This window comes from Nycticebus coucang, chromosome 12 (assembly GCF_027406575.1).
Source record: "Nycticebus coucang isolate mNycCou1 chromosome 12, mNycCou1.pri, whole genome shotgun sequence".
In the NCBI taxonomy this organism is placed as follows: Eukaryota; Metazoa; Chordata; class Mammalia; order Primates; family Lorisidae; genus Nycticebus; species Nycticebus coucang.
Window position 1 is genome coordinate 80,285,260 of NC_069791.1, and position 22,784 is coordinate 80,308,043.

Sequence of the window (22,784 nt, forward strand, 5' to 3'; positions counted from 1 at the left end):
GCTGTGTGACGCCACGGCACTCTACCAAGGGCGATAAAGTGAAACTCTGTCTCTACAACAAACAAACAAACAAAAAAAAAAACTATGATGCCTAGAAGGGACTATCTAAAATACAGCCCAATGAAGAAACTGGTTTATCAGAACACCATCTGATAAGGTCTGTGCTTTTCTCTGAAATCACATTAATGAAAACATGTAACTAGGAGAATGCTTCACACCTTAAAGCTTTTATTCTGAAAAATAAAATACAAAAGTCATTAAGTTGTAAATGTATAACAGTAATTTCCCAACTTCTCAGAAACAATACAATGAATTACTTAAATAATTAAGATATTTAATATTATCCACATTGATACATTTAAACAGGCACACGTGTTCTACAAAACATTAGAACATGGATAGACAACCTATTCCAAAATGAAACTGCCCAATTTCGCTTACAGCATCCCATTTTTAAACCCTCCCCTTGAAAACAAAGTTTGTAATCTGGTAAGAAAGGATGAGGACAGGAGCAGTTTTAACAAAAAGCACGCGTGTGTCGCTTCTGGGCTCCTTCTCATAGGGCTGTGCACGTAATCAGGGTCAAGAGCTCTTGACTCAGGAAGCAGATCACTCTGGGAGGCCTGAATGTGTGCAGACACCTCTATCCCTTAGTGGGGGAGATTGGCAAATGAAGAGATATGGCCACAGTGCAGACACTCCATTGAGCTCAGCAGGGACTGGCTGCAGTCCTAGAAATTTCCCTTCCATTAAAAAGGAAGCAGTCTTTCCTAGGGCAAAAAACAGAAAGTGGTTACAGGTGTGCAGTGCTAGTCCATCTTCCTGGTACCATCACCATCTCCTTCCCTGCTGGGGGCCCAACACAAGCAGGGCAGGCTCCTGCTGGCATAGAGCAGAAAAGATGGCAATTATTAAGAACAGCAGCCTTAGAAGACTACTCAAAGGGCACACTTTCTCTCAGCCTGGGATCCTTTTAGATGCCTGTAAGTCACTGCTAATGTGCAAAACAAGCAGATTCCGGCCAGTGCAAAGGCTACTACTGCCCATTTCTAAATGACTGCAACTGTCATCTGCAGTTGAAGCTACTGTGGGGGGCACTGGCAGGGGCACCAAATGTCCAGGGGTCAACATGCTGATTCCTTATTATTTGAAAAAAATGGATCCCAAGGTTCCTCAAAGGAAGCTTTAGCGAACACAGTGACTGTCACTCAAATGCCAAAGTGATGCAAAAGATAAGAAGACAGACTATATCTAATTAAGATACTTTACTATCTTCCCAGTTTCTCCTGAGTCCTCCTCTCACTGTATGTGGGCACCCATAAGGCCTCAACAAGAGATCAGGGATGAAATGCTGCCGCGGGGCAGCTTGATGGCTGGGGTCAACTGACAATGCATTCTACCTTACAAAACAGATGGTCAGGAAATGAGACCTTGTGTGCATGTGTGTTTCAGGGGGAGTAAGATTACCTATAAATTTTGACAGCATTTTGGATAAACAAAATTATCTAAGGCCTGATCTGATAACTGCTCTTCACATGCGCACTCATGGAGTACAAGTCTAACATTGAGCATTTGCACCTGAGCAAAAAGGCAACCTCAATCCTGAAACCTATTATTATTAACTTGCTGCCATCCATGATTTTGACATGACATAGTAGCAGCATTCATGTGCTTCTTATGTCTATTATCCATTAGCAAACAAAATTATTCAACCTCAGTTTTCTCACGAGTACAACAGCAGTTATACTACCTGCTGCCCAGTGGTTTTAGAAAAAATGAAATTATTTTTTAATATATGTATACATACACATATGTATAATTTATCATGTAGTATATATCCTACCATTTATTATGTCACATATACATGTATATGTAAATATAAAATATTAGTATTTTATGCCTGATATGGAGTATACACTTAGTACATTATTATATAAAGTAAAAATAAAAACAAAAATCAGCAAGCAAAGCTATGAGACATGCTCATTTTGTTTCTTTTTTTGGCTGGGGCTGGGTTTGAACCCACCACCTTCGGCATATGGGACCGGTGCTCTACCCCTTAGAGCCACAGGCGCTGCCCCAGCAAAGATATGAGAAAGAAATCAATACCAGATTTTTAGAAAGCTGTTCAAGCTTCAAAGGATCAAAGGCATCATTATATCATTCAGAGCAGAACAGAATCTCGAGACTTTGGGAGCGAGGAGCTCTGAACTGCTACATCAGGAGACCTAGATTTTAGAAACCAGTTTGCCACTAATGAGCTGCTATTCCTGGACATGTACACAGATATACAAGGGGGGTTAGAAGGCACGACTGACCTCATCCACGTGGTAAGCTTTAGATACAATGAGACACATAGGTTATAAACATAAGGCATAATACATTAAAATGAGCAAGGGCAAACTAAAAAACCACCACCACCACCACCACCACCACCAGTGCAGAAACACTTGGAAGTCTAGCACACAGAGAAGCAGCACAGGGGTGAGGTAGCTAGGGTGGTGGGATGGAAGGAGCCCTGGCTGGCAGTCAGGATGCGGTGTTCTTTAGTTCTGGGTTTTCTCTACCTCTATGTTCTCTCTAGGATCAGTTTTTCCTCATTAGCAAACAGGCAGCTGGGCCTGACGGTTTCCAGATCCTCTTCAGCTAAAATAGTTTATAATTTTAAAGCCCTCCTCCTAATGAAAATAACAATGAATGCTATCTGCATGCCTAATATATGCAGGCTCTGTGTAGACATTATTATGATTCATTCTTACCACCACTCTCTCACTAATACGATCCTTGTTTTACAGATAAAGAAACTAAGGTACAGAGAAGTTAAATAATTTGCTCAATGCCGCACAGTAAGTGACAGAGCCAAGATTCCAACCTAGGTAGCCTGGCTCCAGAACTGTGTTCTCTACCTTGGCCACACTGCCTCCTGCAAGAGCCCAAGTGGGAAATCCAAAGACCCAGGAATGTCTCCCAGCTCTCACCTCGGGTGGTGAAAAGAGGTTCCCTGTTCCGCTACTCCACTTGCTCAGTCTGTTGAAGGAAGCAAAAGCTGTTTTAAAGTCCTAAAAGTTGGTCAGTATGAGAATGGCAGCTCCAACTGAAACATCAGCGGGTAGCCTGCAGGCTCTGTTCACAGAATTTGGTCTTTCCTCCTGGTTCCTGGCCGGGAAGGTGGGGTGGGGGGGAAGACTCTAAATCCTTGGAAATTCCCAAGCAATAGGAATGACTGTTATTTATGAGCTCCTAGGATCACAGCTGAGTTTATGGTAAGAGATGAGCTCAGGACAGGGGCTGGTTACCACGAAGACGATCCATGGATTAGAGCAGGCGTCCTCAAACTTTTTAAACAGGGGGCCAGTTCACTGTCCCTTAGACCGTTGGACTATAGTTAAAAAAAAAAAAACAAAAAAACTATGAACAAATTCCTATGCACACCGCACATATCTTATTTTGAAGTAAAAAGAACAAAATGGGGAGGCGCCTGTGGCTCAGTGAGTAGGGCGCCGGCCCCATATGCCGAGGGTAGCGGGTTCAAACCCAGCCCCGGCCAAACTGCAACAAAAAAATAGCCAGGCGTTGTGGCGGGCGCCTGTAGTCCCAGCTGCTCGGGAGGCTGAGGCAAGAGAATCGCGTAAGCCCAAGAGTTAGAGGTTGCTGTGAGCTGTGTGATGCCACGGCACTCTACCCGAGGGCGGTACAGTGAGACTCTGTCTCTACAAAAAAAAAAAAAAAAAAAAAACGGGAACAAATAAAATCACACTGCCTCATGTGGCCTGTGGGCCGCAGTTTGAGGACCCCTGGATTAGAGGGTTGAGGCTTCCAACCAGCCTAAACTCTGGGGAAGGGAGGTTGGCTGGACACTGAGTTCAATCACACAAGGAATGATACATTCGGTCATGCCTACATAAATAAACCCCCTAAAAAATTCTCGGTGTGGAAGTTTAGAGGAGCTTCGTAGTTAGCAAACACACACATGTGCCAAGAGGATGACATGCCCTGATTCCACGGGGAGAGGGTCCAGAAGCTCTGTATTCAGGACCCTCCCAGACCTAGCCCTATATGTCTTATCTCCTCATCTGGCTGGTCCTGATTTGCATCCTTCGTAATAAAAAGGTAATTGTAAGTGTAGCACTTTCCTAAGTTTTGGGAGCCATTCTAGCTAATTATTAAATCTGAGGGACTTCAGTTTTCTCATACATTAGAAGTCAAACCAAAATCCTTTACAGGCCGTTTTGTTTCAGTTTTTGGCGGGGGCTGGGTTTGAACCCGCCACCTCTGGCATATGGAGCCGGCGCCCTACTCCTTTGAGCCACAAGCACTGCCCCTACAGGCCCATTTCTAAATGTGTATGTGTGATCCTTTTAATATTAACTATAGTAAAGGGCTCTGAAGTGTCTACTAAGTCTTTTGTCCAATCTTTTTAATGTCGGTTTTCTTTCTTCTTTTTTTGTAGATTTTTTTTTTTTTTTGGCTGGGGCTGGGTTTGAACCAGTCACCTCTGGTATATGGGGCTGGTGTCCACTCCTTGAGCCACAGGCACCACCGTCTTTTGTCCAATCTTAAAATCTTTTTCTATTGATTTGTAGAAATTCTTTATAGTCTACAGATGAGCTCTGTTTCAAATATTTTCTCCTACTTAATGCTTACCTTTTAATCTCTTTATGATGAATTTTAATAAATAAATATTCTCAATTTTTTGCCTTTCCCTTTTTTTTCCTTTTGAGACATAGCCTTATTTTGTTACCCTGGGCTGGAGGGCACTGGCATAATCATAGCTCACTGCAGCCTCAAATTCCTGGGCTCAAGTGATCCTCCCGCCTCAGCTTCAAAGTAGCTAGCACTACAGGTAAGGGCTATTATACTTAGCTAATTAACAAAAAAAATTTTCTTTAGAGATGAGGTCTTGCTGTGTTGCCCAGGCTGCTTTCAAACTCTTAGGCTTGTGATTCTTCTACCATGGCCTCTCAAAGTGCTGGAATTACAGGTGTGAGCCACTGTACCCAGGCTACATTCTCAATGTTAATGTAGTTCAAATTATCCATCTGTAAATTAATGACTAGTGTTTTTTATGACCTAAGAAATCTTTTCCTCTTAAGGCTATGAAGATGTTTTCCTTTATTCATTATTTTGCCTTTCACATTTAGGTCTACAATCTACTTGGTAATGATTTTCCTATATCCTATGAAGCAGGGGTGTCCCTTTAATCTTAGTCTCAAATTCCTTTTCTTGACCCCTTTAGATTTATTAACCGCCCTTTTGATTTGACATGCCTAGATATTTTCTGGCTCCAATTTTCACAGTCTGTGAGTCTGTTCATGAATCCACCTAGGTTTCTTTCTCTCTCTCTTTTTTTTCTTTTGAGACAAAGTTTCACTTTGTCACTCTCAGTAGAGTGCCATGGCATCACAGCTCGAAGCAACCTCAAACTTGGGCTCAAGTGATTCTCTTGCATCAGCCTCCCGAGCAGCTGGTGTTATAGGTACCTGTCACAACGCCTGGCTATTTTTTAGAGACCGGGTCTCACTCTTGCTCAGGCTGGTCTTGAACTCATAAGCTTAAGCAATCTACCTGCCTCGGCCTTTCAGAGTGCTAGGATTACAGGGGTGAGCCACCACGCTTGGCCAGTCCTCCCAGGTTTCTGAGACATTGTACATCATACCTAGCCTGAGGCCAGAGCCCTGTGCCCCTGTCTGCCAACAGTTGATCAGAGTCTTTTGGACAGACCAGGAATTCCTTGATATGTTCTATCCTTCCTCAGTCCTTCTTCTGAGGACTGTTCTAATTTCTCATCCATAGACACTCAGTGAACATTACACATCAGAATTCTGGAGCAGATGCACCAAAGCACACTTCTTATAATATGTGGAAGACTGATGTTATGTGCATGATCTTTTGGATTTTAGTTATAGGAAGGTATTTCCCTAGTTTTGGAAAACACTGACCTCTCTGAAATTAAGACTGTTAAATTACTATCAAAATCACCAAGTACCAACAAGGCCAATATTTCTTCCACCAGCACACACGTGTATCTTTCTTTTTTTCTTCTATTACTCTCTTTTGTTTTCTCATTTCTTTTTAATTCTCTTTAAAAAGATTACTTCAAAGCAAGAGCCAATCTATTATAAGTCAAGAGGAGGAAGCAGATACAGTACCTGGGGTTTTTCTTTAAGAAAGTCAGGTAGTTGAAATTCTCCCTTGTAGACCTGAAAAACAAAGCAGGTACAGCATGAATTAAAGAAAAGAGGTTCTGTCATCACCATTTCAGGACATTTTCAATGCCTAACAGTGGATGGGTTTACTGCTCCATTCATGGTAAGTTTAGAATGAGGGAGAAGCCTGTCAGTCCAAGAGCAGCCAGAGTGGCAGGACTAAGGGAAACCCCCAGTCACTGACTCCTTTTGGCTCCATCTCCATGTTTGCCAGAGTGCTCACAAATGTGGGCTGGCTATGAGAGGGGTTAGGATACCTGAAGAGGGGAAAAAGCTTCCTGACATTCCCAATTCCAATCATATTAGCTGAGAGAGAAAACAAGCCCTAGGTAATTTCTCTCAGGTGATCAACAATGAATGCAGTTTAGGAGCAAGCTCCTCCTGATTGCCTTTGAATTCTCTGAGGTTATAACCCTGGATTTAACCCAATTTTACTTTTCTTTCTTTCTTTTTTTTTTGTGTGTGTTTATGTGTGACAGTCTCACTCTGTCATCTGGGCTAGAGTGGCATGGCTTTATACTCCTCATAGCAACATCAAATTCCTGAGCGTAGGCAATCCTCCTGTCTCAGCCTCCTGAGTAGCTGAAACTACAAGTGCCCGCCACAACACCAGGATAATTTTTCTATTTTAGTAGGCACAGGGTCTTGCTCTTGCTCAGGCTGGTCTCACACTCCTGAGCTCAAGGCATTCTCCTGCCTTGGTCTCCCAGAGTGCTAGGATTACAAGTGTGAGCTACTATGCTCAATCATACACATGTATCTTAATCTTACAAAATTTTATCAATAAAATTTATTATTTTCTAGGCCAGGCACAGTAGCTCACGCCTGTAATCCTAGCACTCTGGAATGCCCAGGTGGATTGCCTGAGCTCAGGAGTTTGAGACCAGCCTGAGCAACAGCGAGACCCCATCTCTAAGGAAACAGCTGGACATTGAGGTCGGTGCCTGTAGTCCCACCTACTTGGGAGACTGAGGCAAGAGGATCATTTGAGCCCAAAAGTTTGAGGTTCCTGTGAGCTATAACGTGACAGCACTCTACTGAGGGCATCAAAGTGAGACTCTTATCTCAAAAAATAAATAAATACATAAATAAAACTTACTATTTTCTATTTATAAAAGACAATTTTACTAGCTGGATGCAGTGATTCATGCCTGTAATCCTAGCACCTTGGGAGGCCAACGCAGGTGGATTGCTTGGGCTCAAGAGTTAGAGACCAGCCTGAGCAAGAGTGAGACTCTGTCTCTACTAAAAATAGAAAAATTAGCTGGTTATTACGAGGGGTGCTTGTACTCATGAGGCTGAGGCAAGGTTGCTCAAGTCCAAGAGTTTGAGGTTGCTGTGAGCTATGACACCACAGCTTTCTACTGAGGGCGACATATTAAGACTGTCTCAAAAATGAAACAAAACAAAAAAACACAATTTTTCTAATATTAGCAATGAGTAAATAATTTATAAAATATCATTTATTACATCATCTCCCATCAATTACCTGAGAATAAAGTTAATAAAAGATGCAGAAGAAAAAACAAAAGATGTGCAAGGCCTTAACATAGAAAACTATAAGACATTATTGAGAGGTTAAAGACCAAAATAAACAGACACACCACATTCAGGGATAAGATTCAACATAGTAACGATGTCTATTCTCTTCAAAGAATTCTCAATGAAAATTCTAGCATGCTTTCTTTTTTTGGAGGGGTAAAGGGTAATTTCAAGTTGATTGTAGAAGTTATATGGAAATGCACAAAGGAAAGAATAGCCAAAGTAGTCTTAAGAAGATCAAAGTGGAGAACTTATTTTATGAGATATCAAGACATTATTATGTAGCTACAATTAATCTGTGTTAGATAGCTAGAAATATAAGCTGGAATTAATTATATACCTGTAATTAAGACAGTAGGGGTCTAGCACAAGGATAGACAAATGTATCAATGAAACTGAATGAAGAGTCCAAAAACAGACCCTCATATACAGACATCTGGTTTATGACAAAGGTGGCACTGTATAGTGTGATTAGAATGGATACATAAATGTGGCCTATGTATATTATGATGTACCATACAGCCATAAAAAATGAACTACTGCTATATTACCAACAATATAATTTCAGCATATAATGAAGAGGGGAGCAGGAGCTAGATCCCAAAGAATAATATACTACATGTCTTTATTAAAAATATATAAAGATTGCTAGGCGTGGTGGCTCATGCCTATAATCTTAGGACTCTGGGAGGCCAAGGTGGGTGGATTGCCCTGAGCTCACAGGTTCGAGACAAGCCTGAGCAAGAGTGAGACGCCCACCTTTAAAAATAGCTGGGCATTGTAGTGAGCGCATGTAGTCCCAGCTCATCAGGAAGCGAACTGAGGGAAGCGAACTGCTTGAACCCAAGAGTTTGAGGTTGCTATGAGCTGTGATGCCATGGCACTCTACTCAGGGTGACAAAGTGAGACTGTGTCTCAGAAAAAAAAAAAAAGCTCATAAGTGGGCGAAACAGATGTTTGAAGTTAGAAATCAGGACATTGTTTAATCTGGGAAGGGGGGAGGTGGTGGTTTTTGAGAGGGGCTGAGAGAGGCTTCCAGGGGCCTCTCTAATTCTCTATGTCTTGATGTGAGCAGTGATTATGAGAATGCGTTCATTTTGTGATCACTTATTGAGATATGACTGGTATACTTTCCTCTATGTATGTTACACTACAATTACAAAATTGAATAAATAAACTAAATTAGTGGCTTAATGTTTAAAATGTACTGTGAAAACATACATACATTGTTCAGGCACAGAGATGTGTGCTTCGGCACTGCAACAGTAAAAACATGGTAACTAGTTAATGTCAATCAAGAGTGGAAAAGGGTTCCTTAGGAAAGTTTAATAACATTGGACACAAGACTATTGTACCAAGAAGCTAAGGCTAGTTACTGGAAAGAGTGCCACTGAATGGCCCCTCAGAGCACAAAGAAATCTAAATGGTGAATCCTAAGCCTCAAACCTAAAGAAGTTTCTCCTCTTACTGATCCATTTGTAAATAAAGCTTCATTACTTCTGTGACTCAGAGAATGAATGCATTTTTTTCCTCTTTAATTTTCTTCAACATCTAAAACTTGGTCTATTTTTAAGCTGCGGAGGCCCATGGTCCAGTGCCCTGACTACTACTTTACTGATCCAGCTCAAGTTTGGTCTGCCCCACTTCCTCTTCCGCTGTCAGTGGGGTTCCCAGGCAACTTTTCTTTTCTTCCACACATCCTCACAGATATTGAATCTCCTATCTCCTCTCTTTTAGTTGGTTGCTTATGCTAGAATTTAAGCAGAATGGCCAACTCAAGCCAAGGTCGTCAAACAGGTAGTCAGTGGTGGTGAGAGACTCAGAAAGCCCTAGCCCAGCACTTTTCCATCGTACCATGCTCTTTGCATCAAGCCCTAGCCCAGCACTTTTCCATCGTACCATGCTCTTTGCATCTTACAATTCTTTTTAGCAAACTTTATGATAAAATTGTCCCTTCTCTTTTTGGTTTGTTATAAAAACCAGTAAGGCGGCTTGGCGCCTGTGGCTCAAGCGGCTAAGGCAGCAGCCACATACACCTGAGCTGGCAAGTTCGAATCCAGCCTGGGCCTGCCAAACAACAATGACGGCTTCAACCAAAAATAGCCAGGCGTTGTGGCGGGCGCCTGTAGTCCCAGCTACTTGGGAGGCTGAGGCAAGAGAATCGCTTGAGCCCAGGAGTTGGAGGTTGCTATGAGCTGTGATGCCACGACACTCTACCCAGGGGACAGCTTGAGGCTCTGTCTCAAAAAAACAAACAAACAAAAACCAGTAAGGCATGACAGAAAATAAAATTAGGAATATTAAATACTATAAATGCCTTCCAGGTATGGACAGTTCCAGATAGATAAGGTTTATATGAAGGTAAAAAATCCTAAGTATGCAATCTCACAAATGTAATAAAAAGGCGGGCGGGGGGGGGGTGTCAGGGTAAAAATATTGCATAAAGGCTCAATCTAAAAATCAGTGGTAAGCTACCTGGAGATTTCCTCCTTTTAATATTCTCTAGGGACAAATGCCTCAAAAGTTAGAAAAAACAATACTGACAAAAATAACACTTTCCACCGACAAAGCTATTCCTATGTAGCACAGGAAACCAAGAACTACATTGCTTATAAAAACAGCAGAGGTAGAAGTGGAATTTCCTTAAGTTAAATGAACAGTGTTTCTAGACGTAACATGCTCAGGTACTAAAAGACTGAGGATCTGCTTGGCAGCCAAGCTACGTACTGAAGCCAAGCACTGAAGGAGATGGAAGTAGGCTTCTGATTTGAGAGGCAAATTAGAAATCATATGAACAGCAACTATACTTTACTATATTCTCTATGCCAGTTTGGTATTAAGTACTTTTTTTTTTGCAGTTTTGGTGAGGGCTGGGTTTGAACCCACCACCTCTGGTATATGAGGCCAGTAACCTACTCCTTTGAGCCACAGGTACCACCCAAGTAAGTACTTTTTATGTATTCACCTCAACAAATCCCACAACCTCCTGAAGTAGATATTATTATCCTTTTACAGATAAGCATCTGAAGCACAGAGAAATTAAGCAATTTATAAATAATGTAGTAAAATGGAAGCTACTGCAGTAATACTGTGATTGGAATTCCATTTTAAAAGGATCATCCTAGGCAGCGCCCATAGCTCAGGGGGTAAAGGCGCCAGCCACATACACCAAGGCAGGCGGGTTCGAACCCAGCCTGGGCCAGCTAAAACAACAATGACAACTGCAACAAAAAAATAGCTGGACATTGTGGCAGGCACCTGTAGTCCCAGCTACTCGGGAAGCTGAGGCAAAGAGAATCACTTAAGCCCAAAAGTTAGAGGTTGCTGTGAGCTGTGATGCCACAATACTCTACTGAGGGTAACATAGTCAGACTCTGTCTCAAAAAAGAAAAAAATAAAATCATCCTACTTGATCTGTTTAGACTGTAGAAGACCAAGATAGAAGTATGAAGTTCATAGTAGTAATCCAGACAAGAGATAATGAGGGCCTCAGACCAAGGAGATAGCAGTGGCGGTGGTTAAGAAGTGGTAGGATTCCTGGCTTATTGTACCCTCAATGAATCCCCAACAATTAAAAATAAATAAATAAATAAAATAAAAAAAAAGAAGTGGTAGGATTGTGGATTTTATTTTCTAATTATATCTAGATATCCTAACAGATTGTACCTGGGATGTTAGGGACAAGAGGGGAGTCAAGGTTTTTTACCTAAGCAACTGCCAATTGAAATTACGGAGTTATCACCAACTTTGTTGGGAAAGGCATTATGCAGAGCAGATTTTGAGAGGAAGATGAGTAGTTCAATTTTGGATATGTTAAACTTGAGAAATCTATCAGACAACAAATAAAAATGTCAAGTACTGGACATTCTAATTTGTACTGGAATGTATAAATCTGGAGTTAATGAAAGAGGTCTGAACTGGGATATGTAAATTTGGGAATCATCAACCTATAAATGGCATTTGAAGCCTTGATAGTTGGTGAGACAACTCAGCAGTCCAGGGTATATAGAGAAGAGATAGGATTTAAGACTGAGATATGGGTGCTTTCTAACGTTAAGGGAGAAGAGAAAGAACCAGTAAAGATGACAAGAGAAAGCTGGCAATGACATATAAGGAAAATTAAAAAGTGGTGTCCTAAAAGCTAAGTGAAAGAAACATCTCAAGGAGGGAATGATCAATTGTATCAAAAAAGGCTAGACAATAAGATGCTACTTGACCACCCTGGTATAGCAACATTTGTAAATTTTAGACACGAGCCCTTTATCAGATAGGTGTTTTACAAACGTCTTCTTAGTCTGTTGCTTGTCTTTCCATTCTCTTAACGGTCATCTCTTGCTTTGACTGAGAAACAGTGTCTCTAGCTTTCTTTTATTAGTGTTATCATAGTATATATCTTTTTTTTTTTTTTTTTTTTGCAGTTTTTGTCCTGGGCTGGGTTTAAACCTGCCACCTCCAGTATGTGGAGCCAGCGCCCTACTCCTTGAGCCACAGGCGCTGCCCAATCTTTTAATTTTAACCTATCTGTGTCTCTATACTTAAAGTTGGTTTCCTATAAACAATATATAGTGGGTTTTTCGTTTTAATGCACTCTGAAAATCTCTACTAACTGGAGTATTTATAATATTGACATTTAAAGTGATTACTGATAACAGTTGGTTTAACATCTACCATATTTGTAACTACAGTAGAACCTCCAAAGTTGACCACCTCCCTACCTTGACCACCTCAAGTTGACCTAATTTTCATAGCCTGGACATGCACCACATGTACTCAATGGAAGTTCTTTATGTTGACTACCTTCATACGTTGACTAGTTTGTTTCAGTCCCTTGGGTGGTCATCTTACAGAGGTTCTACTCTATATATTTATAACTAATCTAAGTCTACTTTCAAACAATACCATACTGCCTTATGGGTAGTGCTGGTATCTTATTACTAAATATTCCCAACTCCTGCCTTTTAACACTGCTGTCATTCATTTCACTTACTCATAGCTATAATCACTGAATACATGGTTGCTGTTATTATTTTGAAGAAACTGTTATCAGCTAGGTCAACTAAAGATCTTCCTTTATATAGATCCAGGGTTTCTGACCTATATCATTTTCCTTCTTTCTAAAGAGCTTCTTTTTAACATTTCTTACAAGGCAGGTCTAATTAAGGTGACCAAGTCTCTCAATTTTCAAAGCCTTCTCAATTGTCTGAATCAGTATCTACCTTTATTTTGGAAAAATTTCAGCCTTATTACTTCAAATGATTCTTCTAGTCCTTTTTCTCTTTTCCTCTGGTATTCCTATTTTGTGTATATAATTACATAAGTAATGTAAAACATATATATATATATAAAATTTTGTAATGTAAAAAGTAACGTAAAACATATATATATAAAATTTTGTAACTGTCCCAGTTTTTGAATATTCTGTTCCTTGTTTTCTCTTTGCATTTTGCTTTCTATTAACATATCTGTTTTCAAGGTCACTGAGATTTTCTCAGATATTTGTTTTCCTTTCTGGTCTACTGATAAGCCCAAAGGGATTCTTCATTTCTGTTATAGTATTTTTATTTCTAGCATTTCCTTCAGATGCTTTCTTAAGAGTTTCCACTGCTCTTCTTATGTTACCCTTCTTTCCTGCATGTTATCCACTTTTTCTGTTAGAATTCCGAGTATAATATTAATCAAATTATTTTAAATTCTCAGTCTGGTAATTCCAAAACTGCTCTCCTTCCTGAGTCTGGTTTTGATGCTTGTTATTGTCTCTTTGAAGTGTGTTTCTCCGTGTAGCACATGTCTTGTAATTTTTTGTTGAAAGCAGACATGATATACTGGATAAAAGAAACTGAGGTAAATCAGGCCTTTAGATTGAGGCTTTATGTTTATCTGGTTAGGAGTTGGGATGTGTTTACTGTTTGCTTTAGCTGTAGGTAAAATACCTTTTAGTTTCACTATTTTTATATCTCCTATTTTTTCTGGGCTTCCCTAGAGATTCTTTATTAAAATAGGATCTGAGAATTACATTTCTTTTAGCAGCAATCCACTATTGTTACACACGTATAGGAGCCTGACTGATATGGTGGTAAAGTATGTGTGTGTCTTATAATCTCATAATTAGGTCTTAGTCTTTTCATGAGATTGTTCACCTGGGCTGTGACTTTAACAAGTACTTCTCAGGTTCCCTTCTACACCATCATAGGTGGGATATGAAAGCTAAAGGGAGTTACAGTTGAGTATTTCTCTTCCTCCAGGTCTGATAAAGCATTTATGTTCTGATAAAGCACAAGTCAATTAAAAATTATGAAACAGGTTACTCTGAGGGCAAACCACTGTCAAGGAGTACTTTGAGCTTATTTTAGGATGATTATTTTTTCCCTCTCCTTGCCTTATTCATGAGAGGATTTTTTTTAGAACTTTACCCTAAGAATCTGGTGGTGTTCCTGGAGGTAATTTGTGAGTCTCAGTATGCACTTTTCCCTCCAGATTTTGGGGCAATGGCTTGCCCAGAGACCTCAATTCCTTGATTCATCTAACAAGAGTTGATTTTCAGTTCCTGCAGCATTTTTTCTCTTTATTTCTGGTGTTTTACTATTGTGGCTCATTTTCTTCACTCAGTGGTACTAGAGATAGAAGCACTTTTAACTTTCTTACTAGATTAACTTAGGAATTGACCTCACTAAGCCCAACATCTCTTTACCTGTCACCATTACCTCATCTACACGGTTGTCACTCAGGATCGGAGGATTGGCTCTGGGCTCTCCCATGAACCACAATTCACGGATGCTCAAGTCTCTTATTTACAACGATGTTATATTTGTATATAACCTACATACATCCTCTATCTACTTAAATCATTTCTTGATTACTTATAATACCTAATACAATGGAAATGCTATGTAAATAGTGGCTGTATTGTTTATGGAATAATAACAAGAAAAAATCTGTGTATCTTCAGTAAAGATATAAGCATACTTTTAATTATCCTGAATATTTTCAATTCACCAGTTTTAACCAACCTAAGTTATTTGGTTTTAACTTGCAGAATTACATGCAGCAAAGAGGAAAGCAATTGGCAAGCACTGACAAGAGGTGACACATAAACAAACACCTATGAAACAGAAATCATAGAAGGCAGACAGAAGCCTTAAGTTCTTTAGTAAAGAGACCTGTATTCTATACCTGTATGTACATATAAAGACAAGACAAACACCTTCTCTTTATTAACACACAGATACTAATTTTATTTTTGAACACATTCTTACAAGTGCTCATTCTCTTTTAATGCAATAAAATAACGATCAGTAATTTATTCAAAACGGCAAAGAAATACGTGATCAAATGCAGAAGAGACTTTATGCTAATTTATTAAGATTTAGTCCTTCCATGGTAAAAACCTATCCAGAAACTTGAATTTCCAGAATGACTCATTCCTCCAGGGTTTCAGATAGCCAAGGTTTTTTATAAGTTACAGGAAAAATTGTCAGATACGTTATTAAGCCAATTCTGTACTTGGCTTGATCTACTGGAGAACATGACCTTGTATAACCCCTTTCAAGTGTGGGATGGATCTAGTGACTTGCTTTTAACAATTTGAATTTGGCAAAAGTGATGGGATATTCTTTCTGATAAATAGGTTACAGAAAGTCTATATCTTTTGTCTCGGGCACCCACTCTTGCTTACTTGCTCTGGAGGAAGCCAGCTGCATGCTGTTAACTGCCTTACACAGAGGCCCATGTGGCAAAGAACTGACATCTCTAGCCAACAGCCAAGAAGGACCTGAGGCCTGCCAACAGTCACACAAGTGAGCTTGGGCAGATCCTCTCTCAGCTACAGCTGAGGGTACTGTAGCATGGCTGGCAACTTGACTACAACTTCATGAAAGATGCTAAACCAGAGGTATCTAGATAAGCTATGCCTAGATTTCTGATCCGCAGAATCTATGAGCTAATACATGTTTGTTGTTTTAAGCCACTAATAAGTTTTAGGGTAACTTTTACTGACACACAAATAAATCAAATGGATTTCTGTGTCAGAAGTAAAGTTCTGTAGTAATACATACCTAAAATGTGGGAGGAGTAGTCTTAGAATTGGGCAAAGGTGGTGGCCAGAAGGCCTTTAAGGAGATCAATGGTAATAAAAAAGCCTAAATTATCATGAATTGACAGTAAATTTTGGACTTTTAGCAGGCCACCTATAAAAGTTTTTAGGGAACATGAAGAACATCTTATTGGACACTGGGGCTGGGGGATCTCTGTTACGTAATAGCAGAAAGTTTAGCAACCCAATTTTATAGTTATGTAGAAAATAGAAACACGCCAATGATTTAGATGGTCTAGCCCCTAAAGAGATTTCCAAACAATGTGTTGAAAGTACTACCAGATTTCTTCAATGAAACGCAAGAGGGGAGATATAATAGGAAAGACTGTTTAAAAAGAAAAATGAGAGCCAGGACATGATGGTTTTTAAAATGTGTGTGTAAATTGGGGTGGTGCCTGTGGCTCAAAGGAGTAGGGCACCGGCCCCATATACCAGAGGTGGTGGGTTCAAACCTGGCCCCGGCCAAAAACTGCAAAATAAAATAAAATAAAATAAAGTGTGTGTGTAAATTCTTAGCTTTGCCATCTTTAATGCTAGCAGTGTAGCAAAGTCACATTTCCTTCACTGATTCTGTTTCCATCATCACAGCACCTTCACTGCTCTCAACTCCCCTTATTTTTTATAAGAATTCTGGAGATTACATTAGACCCACTCAGAAAACTGAATAATCTCATTTTAAACTCCTTAATTATACCTGCAAAGTCCCTTTTGCCATGTAAGGTAACATACACAAATCCTGGGGATTAGGAAGTGGACATCTTTACGGGGTCATCATTCAGTCTTCTACTTGAAAACAATGGATAACTAATTATATACTTTGAATTTCTTTCTTTCTTTTTTTTTTTTTTGTAGAGACAGAGTCTCACTTTACTGCCCTCATTAGAGTGCCATGACGTCACAGGACTCACAGCAACCTCTAGCTCTTGGGCTTAAGCGATTCTCTTGCCTCAGCCTCCTGAGCAGCTGGGACTACAGGCGCCCGCCACAACGCCCGGCTATTTTTTGGTTGCAGTTCGGCTGGGGCTGGATTTGAACCCACCACCCTCGGTATATGGGGGCGGTGCCCTACTCACTGAGTCACAGGCGCCGCCCTATACTTTGAATTTCTGCAATTTATAAATGCAAACACAGGGATGACGTTTGCAAACACAAAGTGCTATAGAAATGCCAGTCATATTTCCCTCACAAACAAAAAACTCATGTGTCTTTAAATGTCAATACAATGGGTTATGTAGGAAAATACTCTTATTCTTAGAGATGTGTGCTAAAGAAGCATAATCTCTGCAACTTTTAAATAATTAAACAGCAATAAAAACTACATTGGGTATACATGCAGGAAGATGAAATGAATATGAAAAAACATATTATTATGATTATTATTTATAGAAACAGAGTCTCACTCTCACCCAGGCCAAAGTGTAGTGGTATAATCATAGTGTGCTATAATCTTGAATTTCTGAGCTCAAGTGATCCTCCTGTCTCAGCCTCCCAGGTACCTAGGACTATAGGTACTAGTGCAAATATGATAAAGCTATAACAATTAATGATTCTCTTTTTCTTTTTTTTTTTTGAGACAGAGTCTCACTTTTCTGCCCTTGGTAGAGTGCCATGGCATCATAGCTCACAGCAACCTCAAACTCTTGGGCTCAAGCAATCCTCTTGCCTCAGTTTTTCATTTTAAGTAGAGATGGAGTCTCAGTCTTGCTCAGGCTGGTCTCGAACTCCTGAACTCAAGCAATCTACCTGTCTCGGCCTCCCACAGTGCTAGGATTATAGCCATGAGCCACCATGCCTGGCCTATCACACTTAATGATTCTATGTCAAGGGTATATAGATACTTGTACTATTCTGTTTTTCTGTAAGTATAAAGAGCTGGAGAAAATCAGGAATATCACAATTTTTATTTTATTTATTTATTTTTTCGAGTAGTGAGTAATGTAATGTTAACATCCAGGAAAGTATATTTATTTTTTGAGACAGAGTCTCACTATGTTGCCCTCAGTAAAGTGCTATGGCATCACAGCTCACAGCAACCTCAAACTCTAGGGCTTAAGTGATTCTCTTGTCTCAGGCTACCAAGTAGCTGGGACTACAAATGCCCGCCACAATGCCTGGCTATTTTTTTTTTTTTTAATTAAATCATAGCTGTATACATTAATGCATTTATGGGGTACAATGTGCTGGCTTTATATACAATTTGAAATACAACAAACTGGTTAACATAGCCTTCACTGCGCTTTCTTAATTATTGTGTTAAGACATTTATACTCTACATTTAGTAGATTTGACATGTACCCTCGTAAAATGCACCATAGGTGTGGTCCGGCTATTTTTTGTTATTGTTGCTGCAGTTGTCATTGTTGTTTGGCAGGCCCGGGCTGAGTTCAAACCCAACAGCCCCGGTGTATGTAGTCAGCACCCTAGCCGCTGAGCTATAGACGCAGAGCCAATATCACAATTTTTAACAAAACAAGTATATTAACCTTGCAAAATTCACTGGAGTAAATTATAAGATATATATTAAACTATTTTAAATTGCACACAAACTTTTGTGTCCACGCTGTATAGCCTATATATAATTTGCAAATGGACTGCTCAGGGGTTGGCAAACTACTCTGTAAAAGGCCAGAGAGTAAATATTTTAGGCTTTATGGGCAATACAGTCTATTCCAACTACTCAACTCTACTGTTTTAGGGCAAAAGCAGACACAGACATAAAAAATATGTAAATAAGTAATGTGAGCATGAGTGTAATGAGTATGTGAGTAATGTGAGTGTAATAAGTATGTAGTGTGTTCTAATAAAACTTTACAAATACAGGTGGCAGGCCAGATTTGGCCTGAGATTGTGACTTCCCAACCCCTCATTTAACTATTGTTAGTTCTTTCAAAATAAGAAAACTTTAGGCTCAGCGCCTTGTAGCTCAGCAGCTAGGGCAATGGCCACATACACCTGAGCTGGTGGGTTCGAACCCAGCCCAGGCCTGCCAAAACAACGACAACTACAACAAAAAAATAGTCAGGCATTGCGGCGGGTGCAGTCTCAGCTACGTGGGAGGCTGAGACAAGAGAATCACTTAAGCCCTGGAGTTTGAGGCTGCTATGAGCTGTGATACCACAGCACTCTACCAAGGATGACATACTGAGACTCTCTCTCAAAAAAAGAAAGAGAGAACTTTAAACAATCTTCAGAAATATCTACTGATGGCCAACCTCTATGCTAAGCAGATTACACACAAGAGACTTTAAGGTTTCACTTTTGCTCATACTTTTCTTCAAAGTACATATATATTTTTTAATTTCAAAGGTTAAAATACTAGTCCTACAACCACAGGTTGTAAATTCATATTTCCTGTAATCCACGGGTATCCAACCTTTTCTCTCTCTCTTTTCATTGGAGGAATAAGAGTTGTCTCAGGCCACCACATTAAATACAAAAACACTTATGAAAGTTGATTAGCAAAAAAAAAGTCCTATGCACACATTTTGTGATATCCAACACCACAGATAAACAAAAAAAGTCTTCAAAAAATCAGCATGCAGCCTGATTGAGGTTGAAGGTTGGACACCCTTGTTAAACTCAAACTTATTTTATCCCTCCCCCTTCTTTCTGTAAAAAAACAGATTCTTCCTTCCTTCCTTCCAATTGTACTCAAAAGCACAGAATTAGATTAATCATAATCCTTAGTTTCTGACCAACTTTCATCATTGGTCTATGATTATTGGCCTGCTATTATTTATTAATATAACTCATTATTTTTAATAATATAATGAGCATTCCTCCCTGAAGAATTATGTGTTGACAGTTTCACTGCAGAGAACACACATAACTCCATACAGATATGGTAATATAGAAAGGAATCTAGATTTTGAAATTTACATTTTTAATCCCACTGGGCTCTCCTGGTACACTAGATACTCTTTATCTTTAAAACACGAAGTTGATAATATGTATGTTTATATATTCTCATTTGTTTCAAAATATTTTGGCACCTTTGCAAATCTCAGACCGAGTTCTTGGCAAGTTCAACAGTCTTATGCTGCTGCCTAGAAACAACTGAATAAATGTTGTTAATAGTTCTTATATCAAGAAGAAAAAAATATTAATTGGCCCAGAGGTATGATACTCTTTCTAATCCAACAATGTTTTTAACAAAAAGAAATATTTCAGGGTTTTGACTTTTGGATGAAGCTGGACAAGATGGATTGCAATGTGAATAGAATTGGGAATGTGTAGTGACTGTGAAATAGGAACCTCTTCCTCTTACAAAAAGCAGTACAAATACAGAAAATTTAGCAATAAAGTACTGATTTCTTGGGGAAAAAGTTTAGTGTACAGAATCATTATGACACTTAACAGGCAATACTGTCTTTGAATGGAAACAGTACCAAACCAAGTTTTCAGAGACACTGAAATATATATGTAAGTGCAGTCAACAGTGATTTCATAAATTTCCTTTCATTGGAGAGCTCTATTTCCATTTTTTTAAACTGGAGAACTTTTAACCTTTAAACATGAGAATCTGGGAGTGCCATCTCTGTGCCCACATGGCACCCTGAAAGCCCTATTTTTATACCAGTTATCACATTGAATTAGTTAATTACAAATCTGTCCTTTTTATCTTATTTTATTTGTTTATTTTGACACAGAGTCTCATTATGTCACCCTTAGTAGAGTGCTGTGGCACCATAACTCACGGCAACCTCAAATTCTTAGGCTTAAGTAATTCTCTTGCCTCAGCCTCCCAAGTAGCTGGGACTACAGGTGTCCACCACAACGCCCAGCTATTTTTTGGTTGTAGTTGTCACTGTTGTTTTTAGTAGGACTGGGGTGGGTTCGAACCCACGTGCCCTGACGTATGTTGCCAGTGCCCTAACTACTGAGCACAGGCATTAGCTGATTTTTTTTTTTTTTTTTTGAGACAGAGTCTAACTTTGTTGCCCTGGATAGAGTGCCGCAGCGTCATAGCTCACAGCAACCTCAAACTCTTGGGCTCAAGTGATTCTCTTGCCTCAGCCTCCCGTGTAGCTGGGACTACAGGTACCTGCCACCATAACGCCCAGCTATTTTATTCTTTTTTAGAGACGAGGTCTCTTGCTCAGGCTGGTCTCGAACCCGTGAGCTCAGGCAATCCACCTGTCTCAGCCTCCCAGAGTGCTAGTATTACAGGCGTAAGCCACTCCACCCAGCCTTTATTTTTTATTTTTAAGAGACAGGAACTTGTTCTGTTACACCAGGCTGGAGTGCAGTGACAGAATCATATAATAGGTCAGTGATCCAGGCTCAGCACCTGTAGCACAGTAGTTAAGGTGCCAGCCATGTACACCAAGGCTGACGGGTTCAAACCCAGCCTGTGCCAGCTAAACAACGACAACCAGAACAAAAAGAAAACCAGTTGGGTGCTTTGGCAGGTGCCTGGAGTCCCAGCTACTTGGGAGGCTGCAGTGAGAGAATCGTTTAAGCCCAAGAGTTTGAGGTTGCTGTGAGCAGTAATGTCACAGCACTTAACCGAGGGGGAAATAGTGAGAAGGAAGGAAGGAAGGAAGGGAAGGAAGGGAAGGAAAGAAAGGAAAGAAAAGAAAGAAAATAGTTCAGTAATCCTCCTGTCTAGCTTTCTGAATAGCTGGGACAAAAGGCATGCACCACCATGCCCAGCTAATTTAAAAACATTTTTTTTTTTGTAGAGATAGGGTCTTACTATGTTGCTCAGGCTCTTGAATTCCTAGCCTCAAGCAAACTTCCTGCCTCAGCTTCCCAAAGTGCTAGGATTACAGGCATAAGCCACTGTGCCTGGCTTGTCTATCTTTTTCACTGAACTTTTTTCTCCCTCTAGTCACTGGTGTTCATTGTCAGACTTCATAAGGAGAGAGAACAAGTCTTAATTATCTTTATATTCTGAATGGAGGAACAAATAGGCACTTGGAAATGAATGAGATCCTTTCATGGTTACCTCCATTTTTACAGTTGATAGTCTGAGAAAAGTTTCTAAAACCAACTTACAACATAGAATAAACATAAAGAGACAGTGTGGCGCCTGTGGCTCAGTTGGTAAGGCGCCGGCCCCATATACCAAGGGTGGCGGGTTCAAACCTGGCCCCAGCCAAACTGCAACCAAAAAATAGCCGGGCATTGTGGCGGGCGCCTGTAGTCCCAGCTACTTGGGAGGCTGAGGCAAGAGAATTGCTTAAGCTCAGGAGTTGGAGGTTGCTGTGAGCTGTGTGAGACCACGGCACTCTACCAAGGGCCATAAAGTGAGACTGTCTCTACAAAAAAAAAAAAAAAAAAACATAAAGAGACAGAAAAAGTGATATTGTTGGAGCTTCCCTGATTTAAACTTAAATCTTCAAGGCTACATATGATATTACTTTATAAAATATTGCCATCCATTCTATAATTCTATTCAATTCTTACAAGAAAACGAATTCAAGAAGTTTAAATTGATTTTTGGCAAAAATTTTGTATCATTAAAAATAATCTCTGCTCTTGTTTCCTTAATTATAAAGGGTTCATAAAGGAACAAACTGGTGCCAGGTAGCAAAAGAAAAAAAAGAAAGTAGAAAATCTAAGCAATTCTCTCTAGCCACATCAGTAAAGCTCTGATGTGAGAAAGAATAAAGCAGTTTCTTTTCTTTTCTTTTTTCCCCTTATTTCATCTGCAAACAGTAGTCATGATTTTTTTTCCCTCTCTTCTTGCCTGAAGAAGTGTAGAAAAATCACATTGCATATACTATAGACTTGAGTAATTTCTCTCATTTGCCTTTTTAAAAATGAACATATGAAAAAAAGAAAAGTTGGGTTAGGATAATCAGCTCCCTGTGGAGAAGGGTCTAGGTACAGGGATGGGGAACAGAGGGCCTTAAGGCCACATGTGACCTTCTAGGTCCTTTAGTGTGACCTTTTATACTGAATCCAAATTTTATAGAATTAATCCTTTTATTTTTGCTAAT

At 39.8% G+C, this 22,784-nt stretch overlaps 1 protein-coding gene across 3 annotated transcripts in view; it reads right to left on the bottom strand.

Annotated features, from left to right (window-relative positions):
* Positions 1-208: 208 nt before the first annotated feature.
* Positions 209-22,784, bottom strand: part of TPST1 (tyrosylprotein sulfotransferase 1) — a 128,320-nt gene continuing 105,744 nt past the window's right edge. For 2 of the 3 annotated variants that reach the window (XM_053555116.1, XM_053555115.1), the window contains exons 4-6: positions 6,150-6,200; positions 2,979-3,027; positions 209-770 (exon numbers count right to left, since the gene is read on the bottom strand). In XM_053555116.1, coding sequence (XP_053411091.1) covers positions 3,010-3,027; positions 6,150-6,200 — 69 coding nt within the window. In that variant the 3' untranslated portion in view covers positions 209-770; positions 2,979-3,009. Of the gene's footprint in view, positions 880-2,978; positions 3,028-6,149; positions 6,201-22,784 lie in introns of all 3 variants that reach the window. The other variant, XM_053555117.1, reaches the window with a different exon arrangement.